The sequence below is a fragment of the Arachis duranensis genome, chromosome 7 (assembly GCF_000817695.3).
Source record: "Arachis duranensis cultivar V14167 chromosome 7, aradu.V14167.gnm2.J7QH, whole genome shotgun sequence".
Lineage (NCBI taxonomy): Eukaryota > Viridiplantae > Streptophyta > Magnoliopsida > Fabales > Fabaceae > Arachis > Arachis duranensis.
Genome location: NC_029778.3, coordinates 61,743,766 through 61,762,889, shown reverse-complemented (window position 1 = coordinate 61,762,889; position 19,124 = coordinate 61,743,766). Strand labels below are relative to the sequence as shown.

Here is a 19,124-nt window from a genome sequence, read left to right as displayed (position 1 = left end):
CTTGGGCTCGCTTGGGCCCGGTTCGCTCAATTTAGCCCGTTGGTCCAATTTTATGCCAAAATCTTTAACATCAGTATCAAAATTTATGTTTTAATTAATTCTACCTCATTAAATTATAAAATTAAAATTTTTAATTTTTTTGGATTAATAATTAATTTATTGGCTAATTATTCACTAATTACTCAGAGTTTACAATGATAATTTGCAATCCTTTAGCATGTTCAATTATAGCTAGTTGCACTTACAATTTTTTTAATGAAAAAAAAATCAAATATACATAACTAAATTTGAAGTTTTAGACTTTACGTATACAATATATGGAGTTAAATTGTGAAACTAAATATATATTTTAATATATAATTGATTTAATAAGTAAAAAAAATAGAAAGAGCACTATCTCTATTTTTGGTCTATTATGATTGACAAAAGATATGAAAAAGAAAAATATATAAAAGTAGATGAAAACATAAAAATAGGAAATGAATTAAGGAAGAAATTAATGTAGATAAAAATTACACATTGTTAGTAAAATATCTACACTATATTGGCCGTGGAATCACTCACTCACATAAATAACGCTATCATATTTTTCAACTTTTAAACTTACTAATACTCATAAAATAAAGGAGCACCTCTCAATTCTCATAATACAATTTTATTATTTGAAACACATATAATACACAAAGCATGTATGGCTTTATATAGATTAAACTTTTTAATAAAATAATAAATTTTTTTCTTAACAACTAAGATTATATTAGGGATGATCATGAAGTTTGTAGAACTTGTATGCTTTGTCATTATTCTTTTAATAATTAAATACCCCTTTTGAACATTCTTGATAATTCTTCAAATTTCTAACATCTTCTAGTAAATAGATGATTATTATTTTCAATTCAAACTTTGTTTCTTTAATTCTTTAACCATGTTTCATGAAGATTCTAGTCCATGTAAGTTGATTTAAAATTTTGTTTCTAGTCCATACAAGTAGATTTCAAAGCAGTCGATACTTGGTTTTTGTTTGTATCCCTTTGCAACTAATCTTGTTTTGAAACGATCCACTTCACCACTGGGTTTGTACTTAATCTTGTAAATCCACTTTACTCCAATCGGCTTCTTATCTGCTGATAAATTTGTCAACTCCCATGTGTCATTCTTTTCAATGACATGAATCTTCTCATCCATTGCTTTCTTCCAATTGTTATCTCTAGAGGCTTCTTCAAAGTTCAACGGCTCACAATCTGAAAATAGAGTAAAATTTATGATTTCTTCATCGAACGAATCGTTGTCATTGCCAACTTCATAATCTACTAATCTAGCAGGTAGTCTCTACTCTCTTTGCGATCTTTTAGATGATTCTGGTTGTTCAATTGTGTCAGGTTACCTTTCTTCTACTTCAACACATGTATTTGAAATTATAGTCAGCTGCATTTCTGTCTTTGTGTTCCAGTCCCACATGTCTTTTTCGTCAAATAACACGTCTCTGCTGATAATCACTTTCTTTGATTCTGGATTATACAACTTGTATGCTTTTGAGTTTGTGCCATAGCCGATAAAGCACACTTCTTGCCTTTGTCTTCTAATTTCTTCCTTAATTGATCTGGAATGTAGGCATAAGCTATACACCCAAAGACTCTAAAATGATGGATGGAAGGCCGCTTTCCACTCCAAGCTTCCTCTACGATTTTATCTCGAACACTCTTTGTTAGACACCTGTTTAAAATATGAACTGCTGTTGCGACTGCTTCTACCCTAAATTCTTTAGGCATTTATTTTTACTTGACATGTATCTGACCATATCCATCATGGTTCTATTTTTTCTTTCAACAAATCCATTTTGTTGAGGAGTATATCTAGTTGTTAGTTGGTGTTGAATTTTATGTTGCTTAAAGTAATCTGAACACGCAAAATATTATGTCCCTCTGTCTGTTCTGAGAATTTTGATTTTACAGCCACTTTATTTTTTGACAAACGCCATGAATGTCTTAAAGATATCACATGCTTCTGATTTCTGCTTCAAAAAGTATACCCGTGTATATCTACTAAAATTATCAATAAAAGTGATAAAATTCCTACTACCACCATTGCTTGAAACTTCAACAAAATAGATATTTGAATGTACAATTTCAAGTAATCTTCTAGCTCTCCATGACTTTCTTGTAGGCAATGGATCTCGTGCTTTTTCAGTTGACAAATTTCACAAATAAAATTGGAAATATGAACCTGTGGTAGACCAGAAACAAGTCCTTTTTTTTACTGGTAGTTTAGGCCAAAAAAATGAAAATGTCCAAACCGCATATGCCACTACTAGTTATCATCAAGTATCACAGAACTCATGCAAGAGGGATTAACATGTTGAATTTTTAATGGAAACATTCTGTTTGAAGTCGTCTTTACTTTATCTATGAACCTTCCGTTGTTGTCAAACACAGTGCAATATCCATGATAAGTTATCATCTTATATCTCTTCTCAAATAATTGCCCCATACTCAGTAAATTGTAATCAAGTTCAGAAGCATAGAAAACATCATAAATATAACTCAAAGAACTATCATTCAATCCAATTAGTATGTGCCCTTTTTCTTCAATAGGGATCTTTGTACTATTACCAAACATCAATAATAGTTTAACTGAATCATCTAGCGAAGAAAATAACTCCTTTTTACCAGACATATGATTACTACAAGCATGATCCAAGTACCATATATTTTTGTCTTCAGCACGTGAATTACTTGTAAAAAATAAAGTCTGAGTACCCGAATTATCATCAGTATTTTGATGTTGATTTTTTGCGACATGTGCTTGATTGTTATTCATCATTTTAAATCTGCAATCTGCTACTTTGTGTCCATACTTTTCACAATGAAAGTAGTTGAAATTGATTCGTTCTTGATAAAAATTGCCTCGACCTCTTCCTCGGTTGACAGGCCTGAAATTTGTTCCATGTAAGAACTGGAATAACCGCTTTAATAAAATAATAATTTTAACTGTTCGAAATAGGTTCGAAAATATAAAAAATGTTATTTTGAAAATAAAAAGGTGAAATTTGAATTCAATAAATTTTTCTGAGTGAGAAAATGTATCTCTTATAAAAAGTTTTTGTAAAAACGCATACCGACACTTAAGCCGGCAGTACTGCCTCTAGTCCGTTCGGTACCTCGTATTGAGAAGAATAAGATTTTAAAATTTAATTTATTATTTTGAAAGGACAAAAATAATTTAGAATTGAAAACCGGGTGCTAATTTTAAAGGTTTTGCCCCAAAGTTGAGCCAAATATACCTAAAACGCTAACGGGTTGGATCGAGTCCAAAACGGACCCAAGATCCAACATATATATACTCTATTTATGAGCTTCAAGCTCATTTTAATGGAAAGAGAGAGAGAAAACTCGGATAGATGAGGGTGAGGGGTGAAACCCCGTTGTTACTATTCATTTCCTCTTTCTTTTGGCCATAACTTGAGCTACGGTGCTCCGATTGACGAGCCGTTTGGGGTCACGCAAAGCTCTCATCGAGATCTTTGTCTCTATCCAAACAAAGTAGTAATATTTTTGAAATCCATGCTCCATTTTTCAGGCCTAGCAGTTTCGTGTTTTTTGTTCTAATTTTTTAGTAGATTTTGTGATTTTGTTTGTTTAGGAGTGATCTAGTATTGGAATCTTATTGGGTTTTCTCTCTAATATCGTTGGGTAAGGTAAGTCTCTTATATCTTTTGTAGTTTTATATTTTGGGTTAGCCATAGTAATATTTTTGTATGTTATATAATGTTAGACTGAGGTTTGGTGTTTGTTAGAGTGAGCTGGATCGTTTTGAAGCTTTGAGTTTGAGCTTGGTGTTTTGAGTTGCGTGAGAATCGGCCAATGTATGATTTCGGTTTTCATTATGTAATATATAATGTTTCTGGATACTTAGACTAGTGGACCCTAAGATAGGATTGAATGGTGTTGGTATATGATTAATTATATGTGCATTTATGTTTAATGATGAAGAGGATGATATGGAGTGATAAAATGTGTGATATATAAGTTATAATGATAATAAAATGAGTATTGGTGTTGTTTATGATTATGGTGATTGATGAACTATGATGTTGTTAGTGAATGGTGTTGATTATGGAGTTTGAATAATGATAATTATGAGTATTTATGGTGAGATATAATAAATAATGTGTATGATGAGTAAATTGTGTAAATTGTTGATGATTGAGATCTTGATTGAGAATTATGGTTTTGTGTTGATTTATAGTGGAAAGGTTGAGTGAATTAGGTGTGGAAGTGATAGAAGTACAATAGAATGGTAATGTGTAGTGGGTGATAGTGTTTTATGACGTTTGGTTATGTTTTGGTTTGGTTTAGTTATGGAATTTGGAAATTTGAGAACCTCAATGTTTTTGTGTAAAACTTGATTTTTGGTGAACTTTGACGGATCATAACTCGAGTCTCAGACATTGAAAATAAATTATTTTTTATTTTAAATTAAAGGTGATTCCAAGAGCTTTTAAATGATATAAAGTTTGTTGAAAATGGAGTTTTGTAGAGGAAGTTATGAATATTTAAAGTTTGGGGTCTAAAACTGAAATTTCTACAACTTAACTTTTCTGGATTCTGATATACATGCGTACGTTGCCCAGGTATGCATACGCGAAATGGCCCAATTTTCGTGTATGTATACGTGAACGTATTGTATGCGTACGCAGACGTACTTTTTTCAACGTGTGCGTACGCACGATAGGGGGTGCGTACGCACAACCCCTACTTTGGCTGAAAATGTGTTTTTCTTCACTTTTAATGGCTCCTTAGCCTTCCAAACTTTCATAACTTTTTCTTAAGACTTGTGGCTAGTAATTAGACTCTAAGACTAGTGAAGATAGGTTAGTTAATTTTAATTGGTGATTTTTTTTTCTATAATATGAGTTTAGAGCCGGTGACTTAGGCTTTGGAAGGTTTGTGGAAGAGATTAGTGAATGTAGTGTGGTGAGATATTTCTTTGACGAGACTTTGAGATTAGGAATGATTATGTTGTATTTGAGGAACTTGGGGATTGAAGATGGTGATGGTGATTATGATATTGGAACTTGAGAACCTGGAAAAGGATGATGAATCTGTTGGATAATGAGAGTGTGCAGGACACTATATCCTGGGATTCTGAGACTTGAAGGTTGAGAATAGATGGAGATGAAAAGATGGTGAACTTGTTGGATATGGAATGACAGTGTGCAGGGCACTATATCCCTGGTATGAAATTATGTTTGATAACCTTTTCTGCCGCATGAGTGTGCAGGGTACTATATCCTTGGCGTGTCAGATCTTCTGTCGCAGGAGTGTGCAGGGCACTATCCCTGGCGTGGCAGAAAAGGCGACATCCGAAAGGATGTGTTGGGTTGGCATTTATGGACTGACAAGTGATATCACGAGCCAATAGGACAGACATTCATCATATGCATCTTCTACATGCTTGCGTGCTTTGATTACTTGAATTATGCCTATTTGAGTAACATGCCTAAATGCTAATTGTTTACTTGCTGTATATGTATATTACCTGTGTATTACTTGCTTGCATTACCTGTTTTTGTCTGGTGCTGAGGAGGTTAGGTAGGCGGTGGCGATGGGATCGCAAGGGGGTTGGGTTAGAGAAGGCTGTAATGGTATTAGTTAGATATCTCCTAAGTTTAGATAACCCTGTTTATGGTTTATGGTTTAAGTTATTTATTTTTGTTAAGTTTGAATATCTGTATCGATGTGAAGTTTTAGGATTGCCTTTGGTGTCCTAGAACCTTACATCTTACATATTGGGCATTGTTACCATACTGAGAACCTCCGATTCTCGTACCATATATATGTTGTTGTTTTTCATATGCAGGTCGTAACCCATCTCGGTGAGTTGCTAGATGGTGACGGAGACGGAGGATCTTACGCACTCTTTTGTATTTTGATTATTTGTTGTAGTATTTTCTCTCACCCTTTTATTTTAGACGTTATGGCCTTAGAGGCTTGATTTGAGAGATAAGTTGTATAAGCTATTTTAAACTTCCAAAACTCTTTTGTATTCCAATTTGACTAGTTGGCCTAAACTCCGCAGGTTGTGACTAGTCCTCTTTTTGGTATATCATACTTATATATATCTTGTTTATTTTAATAATTACCTTGTGTATCCTGGAGCTATCTACAAGGTTTTATATATATTATGTCTTGTTCTGTCCGTGATTACGCATTTAGTTATCGTGTGTGAACGCTTCGCGTTTTGTAATTCCGCTTTATGCGACTTTGAGCTTTTATTCCTTCATCGGGCTTCTAGTTATATAAATTCTTGGATATATATTATATATTATAAGTTTTAGAACTGTCGTGGCACTTTGTTATCCTTTGCTTTATGACTAGAGGTAAGGTTTAGGGTAATGGGGTGTTACATTCCACCTCTTCCTTGAATAGGTGGTGTAAAGTTATTATAACTTTCTTGGTTGTAATTGCCACAACCTCTACCTCTATTTTGAAGATTGAAGCCACAACATTGTCCTTCTTGTGTACGACTTGATTCTGCAACATTGTTTAAATTCATTCGGCTTTTCAAGGCTTCTTCCGTTGATTTTTTTACTTCTCCAATATTCTGCTAATGTGGCTTTCCGTGGTTCCTTGCAACTCTGCGATCGTCATGGTATCCATATCGTGTGACTCTAGTATCGTAGTCACCACATGGTCATATTTCATCGGCATGGTGCGAAGAATTTTCTCCACCACTTTACTATTGGACATATCTTCTCCATAGACTCTCATCTTATTGACAAGATCTGTAACACGAGTAAAATATTGTTCAATAGTTTCTGAGCTAGACATCTCGTACTTTTCATATTCTCTTCTCAAAGACTGTAATTTTACTTTCTGAACTTTATCTACGTCTTTGTATGATAGCTTCAACGTGTTCCATGCTTCTTTTGCACTTTTGGCATTTGCTATTTTGTTAAACACCATATAATCTACTCCTTGATGAATTTGAGATAGCGACAATTGATCTCTCCTCTGTTGGGCAGCATCTGCTCCTTCTTGAAAACCTTGTTCAATGAAATTTTACAGGTTCTGGACCTTCAAATTGGTAGACATCAAAGTCTCCCAATAACTATAATCAAGTTTCCCATCTAACTTGGGACCAGACCACATAGTATTAAAAATGTTTGCCATACCGACTTTATGAATAAAGAACTATGTGAGAACTCTCCCACACCTCACAAACTCTCAAACACCAGGCACTGGATTAATTAGCTCTGATACCAAATTTTAGTAAAATACACGCTATATTGGCCGCAGAAACACTCACTCACATAAATAATGCTATCATATTTTTCATCTCTCAAACTTACTAATACTCATAAAACAAAGGAGAACCTCTTAATTCTCACAACACAATTCTATTATTTGAAACACACATAATACACAAAGCATGTATAGCTTTATATAGACTAAACTTTTTAATAAAATAATAATTTCTTTTTCTTAACAACTAAGACAACATTCGTAATGATCATGAAGCTTGTAGAGCATGCATGCTTTGTCATCATTCTTTTAATAATCAAATACCTCTCTTGAATATTTTTTGTAATTTTTTAAATTTTCAACATCTTCTAGTAAATAGATGATTATTGTCTTTAATTCAAACTTTACTTTTTCAATTCTTTAATCATGTTTCATGAAGATTTTAGTCCATGCAAGTTGATTTAAAATTTTTAATCAACACACATAGAATAAAAAGATAACAACAATATAAATAAAAATGCATTAATATATATTACATGTTTACTAATTTTAAAAATGGTAATTGTGTCAACTACTATTTATTAATAGTGAAAATGAAAAAGAATAATCTATTATATATTATTAATTTTACAATTAAAATATGTTACATATCATTTTTTATTGTAATTGAAATCAAATTTTTTTTTTCAAAATTAAAGAATTCTCTCTTCCTCTCACCCATTTTCTCTATCTCTCTCATTCCTTCGCTCATTCTATCTCTCTTATATATTATTTATCAATGATTAATTACAAATTTAATAATTAACATGTGCAACATGGCATTCTCTAATTATAATTAAAGTTAAAATTAAAATTTAGCTATATTATTATATTACTAATTTAACAATTAAAATGTGTGACATGATACTCTTATTAAAAATGAGATAAAATATTTTTTTCCAAAATTATAAGCTCTCTTCCTCCATTCTCTTATCTACTTCTCTCTCCTTCTCTATTTCTCTCTATCCTTTCTACTCTATACATAACTTATATTTTATATTTTATATTATTAATTTGACAAACTAAAATATATCATAAAATATTCTTTCATTACAATTAAAATAAATTTTTCTCCAAAATTAAGAAACTCTCTCTCTTTTTTCTTCTTTATTTTTCTCTTTTCTCTTTCATTCTTTATTTCTTTCTATTTTTTTGTGCTATAAAAAAATATAATTAATAAAATAATAAATTTAAAAAAATTCATAAAATTATAAAAAATACATTAAATTTATAATTAAATATAATTAAAAAATAATCACACAATTTATTCACCTAAAAATGTATATTATTATTGTTATTATATGCATACATTTTTAGTTATTTTTATTTAATTTTAATTTTTTATCATTTACCTTTCTAAACGATATTTTCACTTCTCTTCAAATATTTATTACATATAATTTATAGAGAATGCTAATGTTGTGATTAATAACTAGAATCAAAATTTAATTGTTTCAAAAAAATTAATTTTAAGTTAATTTTATAACTATCAATATAAAATTATATTTTTATATATATATATAAAGAAAAAATATTATTTTTTAATAACAATCATAAAAATTAATTATTTTTAGTTATACGATAGACTTGTTCATACATTATTGGTCCAAAGAGATAAAGTCAAGTCTAATAAGAATAAAAACGCACCCAAAAGGTGGCCTCATCTACTTACCTCTCAGACACAACAAAGGTAGTCCAACCCTACTTATCTGAATATGTAACTACCTCCTAAGATATCTCCCATCTATCTAAAAAGGAGATCTCAACAACTTCCCTATCAAGAGGGAACGACTATCCACCATCAAAGGTGGAACTACTCTAAAAGGGTGGTTACCCATTCTGTTATAAATACACTGACACTCTCAAGTATATTTTAGACATAATCTACTAAAACCTGATTAAAGCCTTTGCTAATTTAAGTATTAGAATCTCTTACACAAAATCTTGTCTCAGAAGGAGACTGGAGCTCACGTCCAAGTCCAAATAGTATCTTCGATTCTTCGGAACAAGACTTAATATCTAATTAAATGTAAAGGTATATACATTAAATTATTTCATAATAAATATTAAAATTAATTATTAATAAAAAATTAAACTCTTTCACATAAAAATAATTATTAAAAGGTTTATTAGTTAACAAAGGTTTATTAGTTAACTTTTTTTTGTCTGCAAGAATCATGTTCTTCTTAGTCAACGAAGACTTTTATCCCCTGCGACCTTTTTGTAAAAGTAGTTTAATTCTATAAATTTTTTATGCTATAATATTTAATATCATGACAAAAATAACATTTTAAAAGATTTATATTTCTATAATATTATTAAGGACAAAAACACTATCTAAAATACTACTTCCATATTTCTTTTATAAATTGTTATAGATACTAAGGGTTGAACTACTAATAAATAAAATTATCTTGGCAAATAAATACCAAAAAACTACAGAATTTTAATGATATCAGAAATAGTGGCAACGGCGGAATTGATCCATGTAAATCAGAGTTAGTAGAGCTATATATTGCTATAAAAATATTACAATGAATAAAGTACTGTGTATATACCATATGTTGAAAAAGGTAACATTATGAATCATTTTAAGAGGAAATTAAATCATTTTCCAAGGAGCATGAGTTTCATGCTCCTGTTACAAAAATTGGTAACCATTTTTTATCCTTTATAACCCTTGGTGTGCGTTCATTCCTCTCATCCTATTTACATTTTTTTTATGCCTTAATAGTAAAAAGTGTTGTCCTTGTGATTTGGGGCATCCTTGCACAGCATGGATCGAACTTCCATGATAGATCGAGGTGCCTCTAGATCCTTCTCTTGTAACGCGTTTCCAAGAAGTTGCTGCATCTGCGACGCAAAGGTGTCATCCAAGACCTGCGCAATCAATGATTCGATCAGAAATTGCAAACTGTATGACAAACAAATACTTAATGAGAGAAATTCTAAAAATTTATAATTACATCCTTACTGGTTATTTTTCAGAAAAACACTAATCTTTAAAATATTTGCTTTCTTAATATTCCATAATTCATCGTACATCAAATACAAAACGAATATTTCACACAAAAAATTGTATTTTTTAACAAAAAATAGTTAGAAAGGACTTAATTGAAAGTTTTTATCTAATGTAAATATTTAATTACAAACTTTTAAATTAAACATATATTAAATAGTTTTAAAAACAATGGCATTATGTTAAATAATTTTTTACACAGTAGTCACTGAAGAATAGCATTAGTTAAATGGATCTCTCAGCATTCATGCTCAATGTTTTACTGTATATAAAAGAGTTTATAATTTAGCTGATTAGGGTGTTACTTACAGAAACAGCTACCCTTGAACCTTTGTACCATGACCTGTTCTCTTTTCGATTCTCCAAGAAACTCAAAATCTCCTGTGGAATAGAAAGATACCATGAATCATATGGAATTACTATCGCGGACTCCGGCATCTATATGGAATTAGTATCGTGGAGTCCAGCATCTAAATTAAGGCTAAAATCTGAATGCAATCAGTTTTACCTGTCCCATACGATCCCAATACCCTCGACAGATGGCAATGAAGACATGAGTCTCGAAGATGCTGTGTAGGTGACTTACGGTACTAGCCAACTGCTCGTTCAAGGGCTGAATTCTTCCTCTTAAATCAGATTCGACCACAGTTTCCTTTGAATCTTGAAGAATTTTCTTCAATTTTGTGGTATTTTGTAGCTTTGTCTGGAACATCATAAAAAAGATGCATATGAGGGACACCTTATATACTTTATCAGTTCCTTCTCATTAATCTAAAATGAAAACAATTAAGATAATCTTCTACTGCATAAATATGTTGAACGTAGCATTTGCAATTTGATCCCAATGTTATAATCCCAGGTCGTTATTGCGGCAAATAAATTAATTACAAAGAGCTACTTACATTCTCCACGAGTTTCTCAACAATAGCTTGCACGTAATTCCTGAACTTGGCCCTCAGCATCACCGTCACTTCACTAAGTCGCTCACCAGGTGCTGTGTTACCAGCATTCGGCAAGCACGAACCCCACGACCTGAACTGAGATTCTACCCTCGGACGCAATACATCCAGCATTCTCTTCAATGAATTCAAAAGAATTCCAAGCTGAAAGCATATAGGCTTAAGTTTAAAGTGCTTGTACAAGAACAGAATATTTAAACTACTGAGGAATTCATTCCACCTACCTCATCAGGAACAACATATGCACATGTGTTCCGTTTGGCGAGTTTCTGGACATATTTCAGCCCAAATTTCTTGGGAGCAATGCTATCCTTGAGAGGAGACAGTACATCTGCATATTGTTTGTCTAAAGCTTCCACTATAGCTTTCTCAATATCAGCGATGGCCTTTTTTTCAAATAAACAAAGAAAACAAATTAATACTTTTTTTATCTTGTACAATATCACATGCATGATCAATAAATAAAATATTTTATAACCAAATATCAAGTATTACTCTCCTTAGAATATGTAACCAAGAACAGGAGAGGACAAAGCTTATTCATTTTTTTGTGGGAGTTCTTCGAAATATATAAACTTTACATTAAAGTGATTTACCTCCATAAATTAATAGGAAGATGAAAATGTGATGAAAAATCTGAGCCATATTACTTTCGAGTGCATATTATAGCATAAAGATGCAGGATTAATGAAGTAATAAGGAAGATCTGGCATACATTCTCTAAGACCAAGGTATATTCTGGCCATCGGCAAATTATGACCTCATAGTCTGTCAATGTCTCCTTCAGCCGCTCATACATGTCATCGACAAAAGGAGTAGTAGAATGTTGTGTTCTAACTCCTGACCACTTCACCTGGAAGAACAATGCATTTAGTTACAACCCTATTGCAATAAGAAAATTCACCACGAAGATAGCATTGTGTTGAGAAGAAATACCTTATCTAATTTGCACGACTCGAGCAAAGATAGGCGTCTGTCTTGGATCCAGACAAGAATATACAAATGGAATAACTCTTTTGCATCTACACCTCCTTTGATAGGACTAACAAAGGAGATAAAATAAGTTAAGATTATTCAGTATCATTCAAAGCGAATAAAACTAGGGCTATACAGAACACACCTAATATTCCAGCTATTAAGATCCCTTTGAAAATCTGATGTTGCGATAATAAGGTCAGCTACCGGTGATGCCGGACCTGTTGGTGGACAAGATATGAGGAAAGCTCGTAATCTACTGCAAAGCTCAGTGCTGTATATTGATGCAGAGAGATTTGGCAGGTCCACAAAGCTGTGAAAAATACAGAATTACAGAACAAGCTAGGTTAGAAGCTGAAATTGGCAAAAGTAGCTAGAAAGAACTACCACAAAAGGACACTTGGACCAAAAGATAATAAAGTTTGAAATGCATAAAACTTATTCACAGGAAAATCCTATGCCAATGAGTAAAATTATGCCATCACATTCAAATACCAAGTATTCCTATCCAAGATCACATTTATCAACTATGCAAGCTAGAAGCTAGTTTATTACTGCACATGCTTGCTTAATCGGTTATTACTAACAGAAGCACTGGGCTACCAAACTTTTTCAGTTAGAACGTACATAATTTGGGAACATTAGATTCAGTCTGAATTTCTGATGAGAAATTGAGAAAATAATAAAATAAAATAAAGAGGCAAAAATCCTATTTCCCAATTGTATTGTTTTGATTAAAAGGACATCAATACAAGTTTTCTAGGTTTGGTACCTAGTAATAATGAACCGCAATCTTATCACTTATTGCTTGTTGAAATATAGCTAATCTTAAACACAATTTTCGAATAAAGATGATACCAAATTACCAATAAGGGGCAGTGGCATTAAATATTTTCATCAACATATCCTGATATAATCATCTATTCGTTTTGTGTATCGAGCAACTAAAATTTACTTGTATTTCAGCAATGATACTCTAGCAGATACATACAAGATTATGCAGGACGTAAATAATACCTTGGAAGTATATTTTGATTATGAATTTGGATATCGGTATGAATCTCATTTCCAAAGTTTATGCATAGGGACTTCATCTTCTGATACGCAGTTGACATAGTCACACTATCCACCAGAGCGCCTTCATTACTGTTTGTAATATATTCATCTGTTTCAGTCAGGTGCCTTCTGGCCCTCTTTTTTGCAGCAACCTGAGAAGATACTAGTGATCAATAAGAGGACAGTTGCTTTAAATAATAATAAAAATTAAAAAAAAAAAAAAACACTCAAGTTCATCTAACCTGGAAATAATGGCAGAAAGCAGTTTGAGCCTCGGGGGATAAGATGTCATGAAGAAGCTTGTAGAGCTTAACGGCAGGTTCCAAGGCAGGCGCTGCATGGCCAGATGCCGGTCTGAAAACCTCTACGATGCCCGAAAAAGATGATTCGTCAAGTGATTTGTAATTCTCAAAAACAAGAGTGAGTATCTGCTCAATTTGATCCTTGGTCTCTCCTAGTATACGATTCTGATGAGTAACAAAAAAAAATATGTTAGCCAATATAGGAAGATCGATCTATTTGAAGTAAGCAGATGTTGAAAAAACAATCAGTTCAAGTATATCAAAATACAATCAAGTCGAAGTTACAGAATAAACATGCCAAATACAAGAAAGTCAGGTATATGAATTACATAAATAAAAAATATAAATGATACCTCTTGGTGGCTTAAAGAAGTCTTGCCATTTCCCTTCATGAGAACCGGTGTTAGCAGATCATACACCAGGTTAAGGCAGTCTTCTGTTGGTGTAGCCACATCCATGACATAAGATAGATATCTATTTAAACAGAATGTCATGAAGACCGCAAATAAGATAAATTGAAGTGTTTGGAAAACTTATATTTAGTTAATCGTTAAATGTTTCAAAAGATAATAGCAAATGAGTTCACATTACCTCAACTTAGTATATATCTCAGACACACCATAATAAGATGCAAACTCGGTCAAAAGCCATTTCCAAGGACCATGTAGCAACAGATTCCTTTGCTGAAAGCCCTGAACTTTCATTGCAACTTCTAAAACTACGTCATATGCTACTGTCTCTGCTACAGAACCACACTGGAATGAAAGGGTGAGACAAATAAATATTGGTTATGTTAAGCATAATACAACTAAAACCAAGATAAAACTTTCAGCAAATGAAAACACCAAGTAACCTTAAACCTTAAACACATTCATAACAAAAAAGACTATTTTCCTATTTCAATTTCAGAATAGTTATAGAAGAAGCCCCAAGGAATCATCATAAGTCAATATTACTTTTCTAGTTGAGTCATTGCACGTGTTCAATGTGTTTGGACTAGCTTATTGTGTTTGAAATAATATCTAATAGAAATATAAATGTTAAATTAACAAAAAAAGAAAAACAACAAGAAAAAGGAAAGNNNAAACGTGCATTTACAAACAGAACAAATGGAAGTAAGATTTAGACTGTTCCTGTGACAGTATGACTGTGGTTTACGAAAGAAGAGCACACATGAATTGAGGACCTGACTATTATAGTTCAATGCATACATAACTAACCTTAAGATGACTATTGTCATCTGCACTTGTTGAATAAAGTATATACAGTTGTATCTTGCCCACAAGCTCATGGCCAGGCTCACGATAAATCGGCCACCAGCGTAATTTGTCAGCCTGCGATCAGATTGAACATCACCAATTTTACAACAATTATCATCATTCATTACAAGCACTAGAGATTCCATGAATCGGCAATATAAAGTACCGGATCATCAGCTACAGTAGCCACTTGGACAAGAACACGGCCAAAATGCTTTCCTTTGGAATCTTGAACTTCAACAAGCAGATCATCTCCAAGGCTATCCGGGAAACTGTAAAAGTTGGAGAAAAAAATTAACTCAAGTCACCTAATCAACAAAAGGATTTTCTTTGTTTTTATGGGGTGGGTAGGGGACTAAAAGAACTTACAACATATGGGATTCACTGGATCCAGGCTGCAACCTAATGGAATCTTCCTCTGCTGTGCTCTTCAGTCTTAGAAAACAAGAGTACGTCTCTGATCAAATGCATAGGCCCAAAAAAGAAATAAGAAATATGAGAAAATAAATTAATCATCATGTATATTGAAGTCAAAGGTCCAACAGTTAGCCATGACAATATTATCACAAGCTAAGAAAAATAGCAAAAAAATTATCATAATTAAAATACTGAAGGAAATGAAATTTTCTTTTTCAGTTCCCCTATAATGTGGAGATATATCATAATAATGAGTAACAATATGGAAATTGCATTTTAACATACCTTGCACAGCTTCATAGGACGTTGAATTGTTCCGTAGAGTCGTCACACCAACTTTCAAGAGTCCAGACACTTGCTGTAGGTAACGGGTACTAGCATGAACATATGCCAAGCTTTGTCGTGCAAAGGAACCATTTGCAGGCAAACGGGGTGCAAATCGAATTCTTTTGAGTGATTGCCATCCAGAAGATAGTGACAACTGAAAACTAGAGAAGCGATGTCGCACAGATTCCATTTTAAGTTTATCCGTCACAAACGATGACATGCTACAGCCAGTTGGCGGGTCTAAGCCCATTTTTACTCTACGTACTGAAAAGTAAGAAAAGTATCAGCTATGACTCAATTTGGAGAAGCACATAATTTAAATGGTAAACTAGTATGAAAACCTACCTTGCACCTTCATCTTGCCAATAAGCTTTTTTGGTTTGGGAGCAACACCCTCACTGGAAGGCTCTGATTTGCTCTTCATCATTAGTTCATCCTCCGACTGTAATAATACCTGCCGCAATCTACAAATAGAAAAAAATAACAACAATCCGATAAGAATGCAAGGATCCATCAAAAGCTTAAAGTGATAGTTAATAGCCTATAAATAATTTTATAACCCATGCACCCGAAAATAGAAGAGCTCCTTAGACTTAGCAACTACACATGATAGTTTTCGGATAACAATGATAGTGGACATTCTAATACAACTAACTTCTACCTACTAGATGGGGCAATTTTCAAGTGAAAAAGAAATATAAGAGCACTGCATATGCATCAAGGATAAACAGGTCCTAAGCATCAAAATAATATCTGTCAAAACATTCTGGCTTAGTTTGGTAAAGCTTTTACTTTTTAAAAGTAGCTTATAAAAGTTAACTTTTAAAACATGGCTTTTTAAAAGTTGTAGCATTTATGTTTGGTAAATCAAATCAAAAACAACTTTGAATAAACATAAGCAACATCAATTGTGTTTGGTAAAATAGCTTTTAAAATTTAAAAATACTATAATAGACATAAATGCAAACATTAAATTTGAAAATTAGTTAACATATGAGGTTATATTAGACTTTTAAATTTTGAAAAGCACAAGCCAACTTTGAAAAGCTCTATCCTAGGTGCTTTCAAAAGTACCCCGATCTTTTAAAAGCTGCAAGCACAAGCACATGATCTTTTTGATTTACCAAACACAAAATGAGGAGCTTGAGCTTTTAAAAAGCACAAGCACATCTTCAAAAAGCTTTACCAAACCAAGCCTCTATTGTGCCAAAGCAATACCAATATCAGATGTTACAATAAATTAGGCTAAGCTTGGAATATCCAGTTCTTTTATTTTAGAGAACGTGTAAGAGTGTTCGCTATCCCTGCTTAGTTATTTCTGAACTTGGGATTTTCTTAATAGATTAATATAACCAAAGGGGAGCCTTGGAACAATGAGTTATCTCCGTGTAACCTCACAGTCACAAGGTCAAGCCATGGAATCAAACAATGACAATTATTAGGTTAGGTACATGATCTGAACGCTTGATACTTGTGTACTAGGCTGTCGTTTTTATTAATATAACTTTTTATTTTTACTTTACATGATCTCACCATAACAGTCCCCCCTCCCCCCAAAAAAAACAAAAAAAATGTTTTGCTTCCTAATAATAAAGGAAGGAGAGAGAGAGAGAGAGAGAGAGAGAGAGAGAGAGAGAGAGAGAGAGAGAGAGAGAGAGAGAGGAGAGTTTGGGAATTTTGCAATTATGATTAACAAACTCATAGCTGCATCAGTTTTAGTAGCTTGTGGGGTAAGCTACACCTGAGGGTAGTATGAGGAATACAATGGTAAGTTAGTTACTGATCTGTCCTAGCTGGCAGTTTTACTCTACTTAGACTAAGAGTCACTTACAGCTTCTCCTAACTTACTCTATTATTTCCCATTGTTTTCACTATAGCATAGTTTTTCCCCTATTGTGTTGCCAAATGCTATATGACAAAGGAAATGCACAGTTTAGATTCTCCAAGGCACTGTGCAATCATGGAACCAGACCATGCACAGTTTATTAGCACTGTCTACATGAAGCGCAGAGCATTACTATCTTCATCAAAGTTAATTATATCAAGCATCCATGAAGAGGACAGAAATAGTAGTGAAAGGAAAGTCTTAACTCACCCAAATGCATCCCTAAGTAAAGCACATTCATTTTCTAGAAACATAGGAGCTTCCATGCACTGCATTGCCCAAGCATGGAGGCAAAGGCGAACACAAGCGTCGTATGCAATCACACCATGCCACGGTCCAAGGGCGCTGAAATGGATTTACAAAGTAAATAAGCACATACTTAAGGTAAAACTTTTCAGGATAATCAAAAAGGATAATACCTTGCATGAAAGGTTGGTATACGAGCTGGCTGTGAATTTGACGAAGCAGCAGCCTCTGAACTAGGAGCGTTTCTGCAAAAATATGTTACAGTACTAACAATTTAGATTATATAAGATTACTACCATTTGTATATTGTGTGACTAACCAACAAGTATTCATGTTCTGTTAAAGCGGTTATGAACTTATGTGTTGTGAGACATACTTATTCTATCAAAGATACTAACCTAACAAACTGGTCAGACTCAACTCCAATGTTCTCTTTTGTATCCTCAGACATGGATTTCAAAGTACTTGATTCTGCTTTAAGTGGAATAGCATGTACACCAGAAGTGGCAATTTTCTCATGTACTTGTCTAATCTCTGGAGCAGCTCCGCAAAACGGGGGTGCACTAGGAATGTCGTCATCATCATCGGACCCTCTTCCATTCTGCACAAATCATGAAATTAGGATGCTTTTAGCCAGCCATGAATGTTCAATTTGTCGAGGATAAGTATTTAAAAATCCAATCATGAGAACTTTTTTTGAGGTAGATAATATGAGCCAAGAAGAAGACATATATAGCCTATACAAGTACGAAGATAGTAATTGGGAAGAGAGAAACATATGTCACAAAATCAAAATACAGAAAACAACTTTGCATGATTTCATTAATTAGTAAATTCAAACCTTATTTTAAATTCAACATCTGTTATACAATTTCAGAACTTTGTACAAAAACAGCCACATTCCTGCCCAATATATCCATGACTGTGAAAATTTTTGGAGGCATATAATGACATTACTTCAATACATATCAATAATAATTGCATACCTTTTCTGCAGCACTTTGCGTGTTCATCCTTGAAGGCACACTAGAAGCGTAACCTTCTGATGCTCTATTTCTCGGCACAGCACCATTGATACTTCCTACCTGAGTGGTAGAGAATTCAGAGCTGGCTGCAGAATCCGACGATTCATCCTCGGTAAATCCACTATGCATTACTTTCCTCACACCCCTCAACAAAGGATCCCTAACAAAACCATTTCTCCCAACCAGTGTCTCCCTTGAAGAACTGACCTCCGAGTAAGTATAATCACTTCCATACCGCGGCGCCCTATGAGGGAGGTTCCCATATCTCCCAGGAGCACCATTCGGTACTCGAGGGTCCTGGGGTGAAGAATCCAGCGAATACCTTCCACCATAAACCTCTTCCTCCGAATCAATGCTATCATCATTATCAG

General features: G+C 33.3%; 2 protein-coding genes across 2 annotated transcripts; both read right to left on the bottom strand.

The window, feature by feature from the left end:
• Positions 1-6,587: 6,587 nt before the first annotated feature.
• Positions 6,588-6,965, bottom strand: LOC107459224 (uncharacterized). Its single transcript, XM_016077442.1, has one exon. The coding sequence runs from the start codon at positions 6,963-6,965 to the stop codon at positions 6,588-6,590; it is 378 nt and encodes a 125-aa protein (XP_015932928.1).
• A 2,833-nt stretch (positions 6,966-9,798) lies between these two features.
• LOC107459241 (uncharacterized) lies at positions 9,799-19,118 on the bottom strand. The gene is made up of 21 exons (XM_016077457.3): positions 18,715-19,118; positions 18,127-18,329; positions 17,902-17,973; positions 17,693-17,827; positions 15,943-16,061; positions 15,556-15,861; positions 15,223-15,310; positions 15,020-15,125; positions 14,815-14,928; positions 14,186-14,349; positions 13,948-14,068; positions 13,535-13,759; positions 13,254-13,444; positions 12,382-12,549; positions 12,198-12,303; positions 11,977-12,114; positions 11,486-11,647; positions 11,205-11,405; positions 10,811-11,005; positions 10,612-10,683; positions 9,799-10,163 (listed from the first exon to the last, which is right to left on the bottom strand). Exons 1-21 carry the CDS (start codon positions 18,880-18,882, stop codon positions 10,011-10,013), a joined length of 3,207 nt encoding a protein of 1,068 aa, XP_015932943.1. The 5' UTR covers positions 18,883-19,118; the 3' UTR covers positions 9,799-10,010.
• Positions 19,119-19,124: the final 6 nt, after the last annotated feature.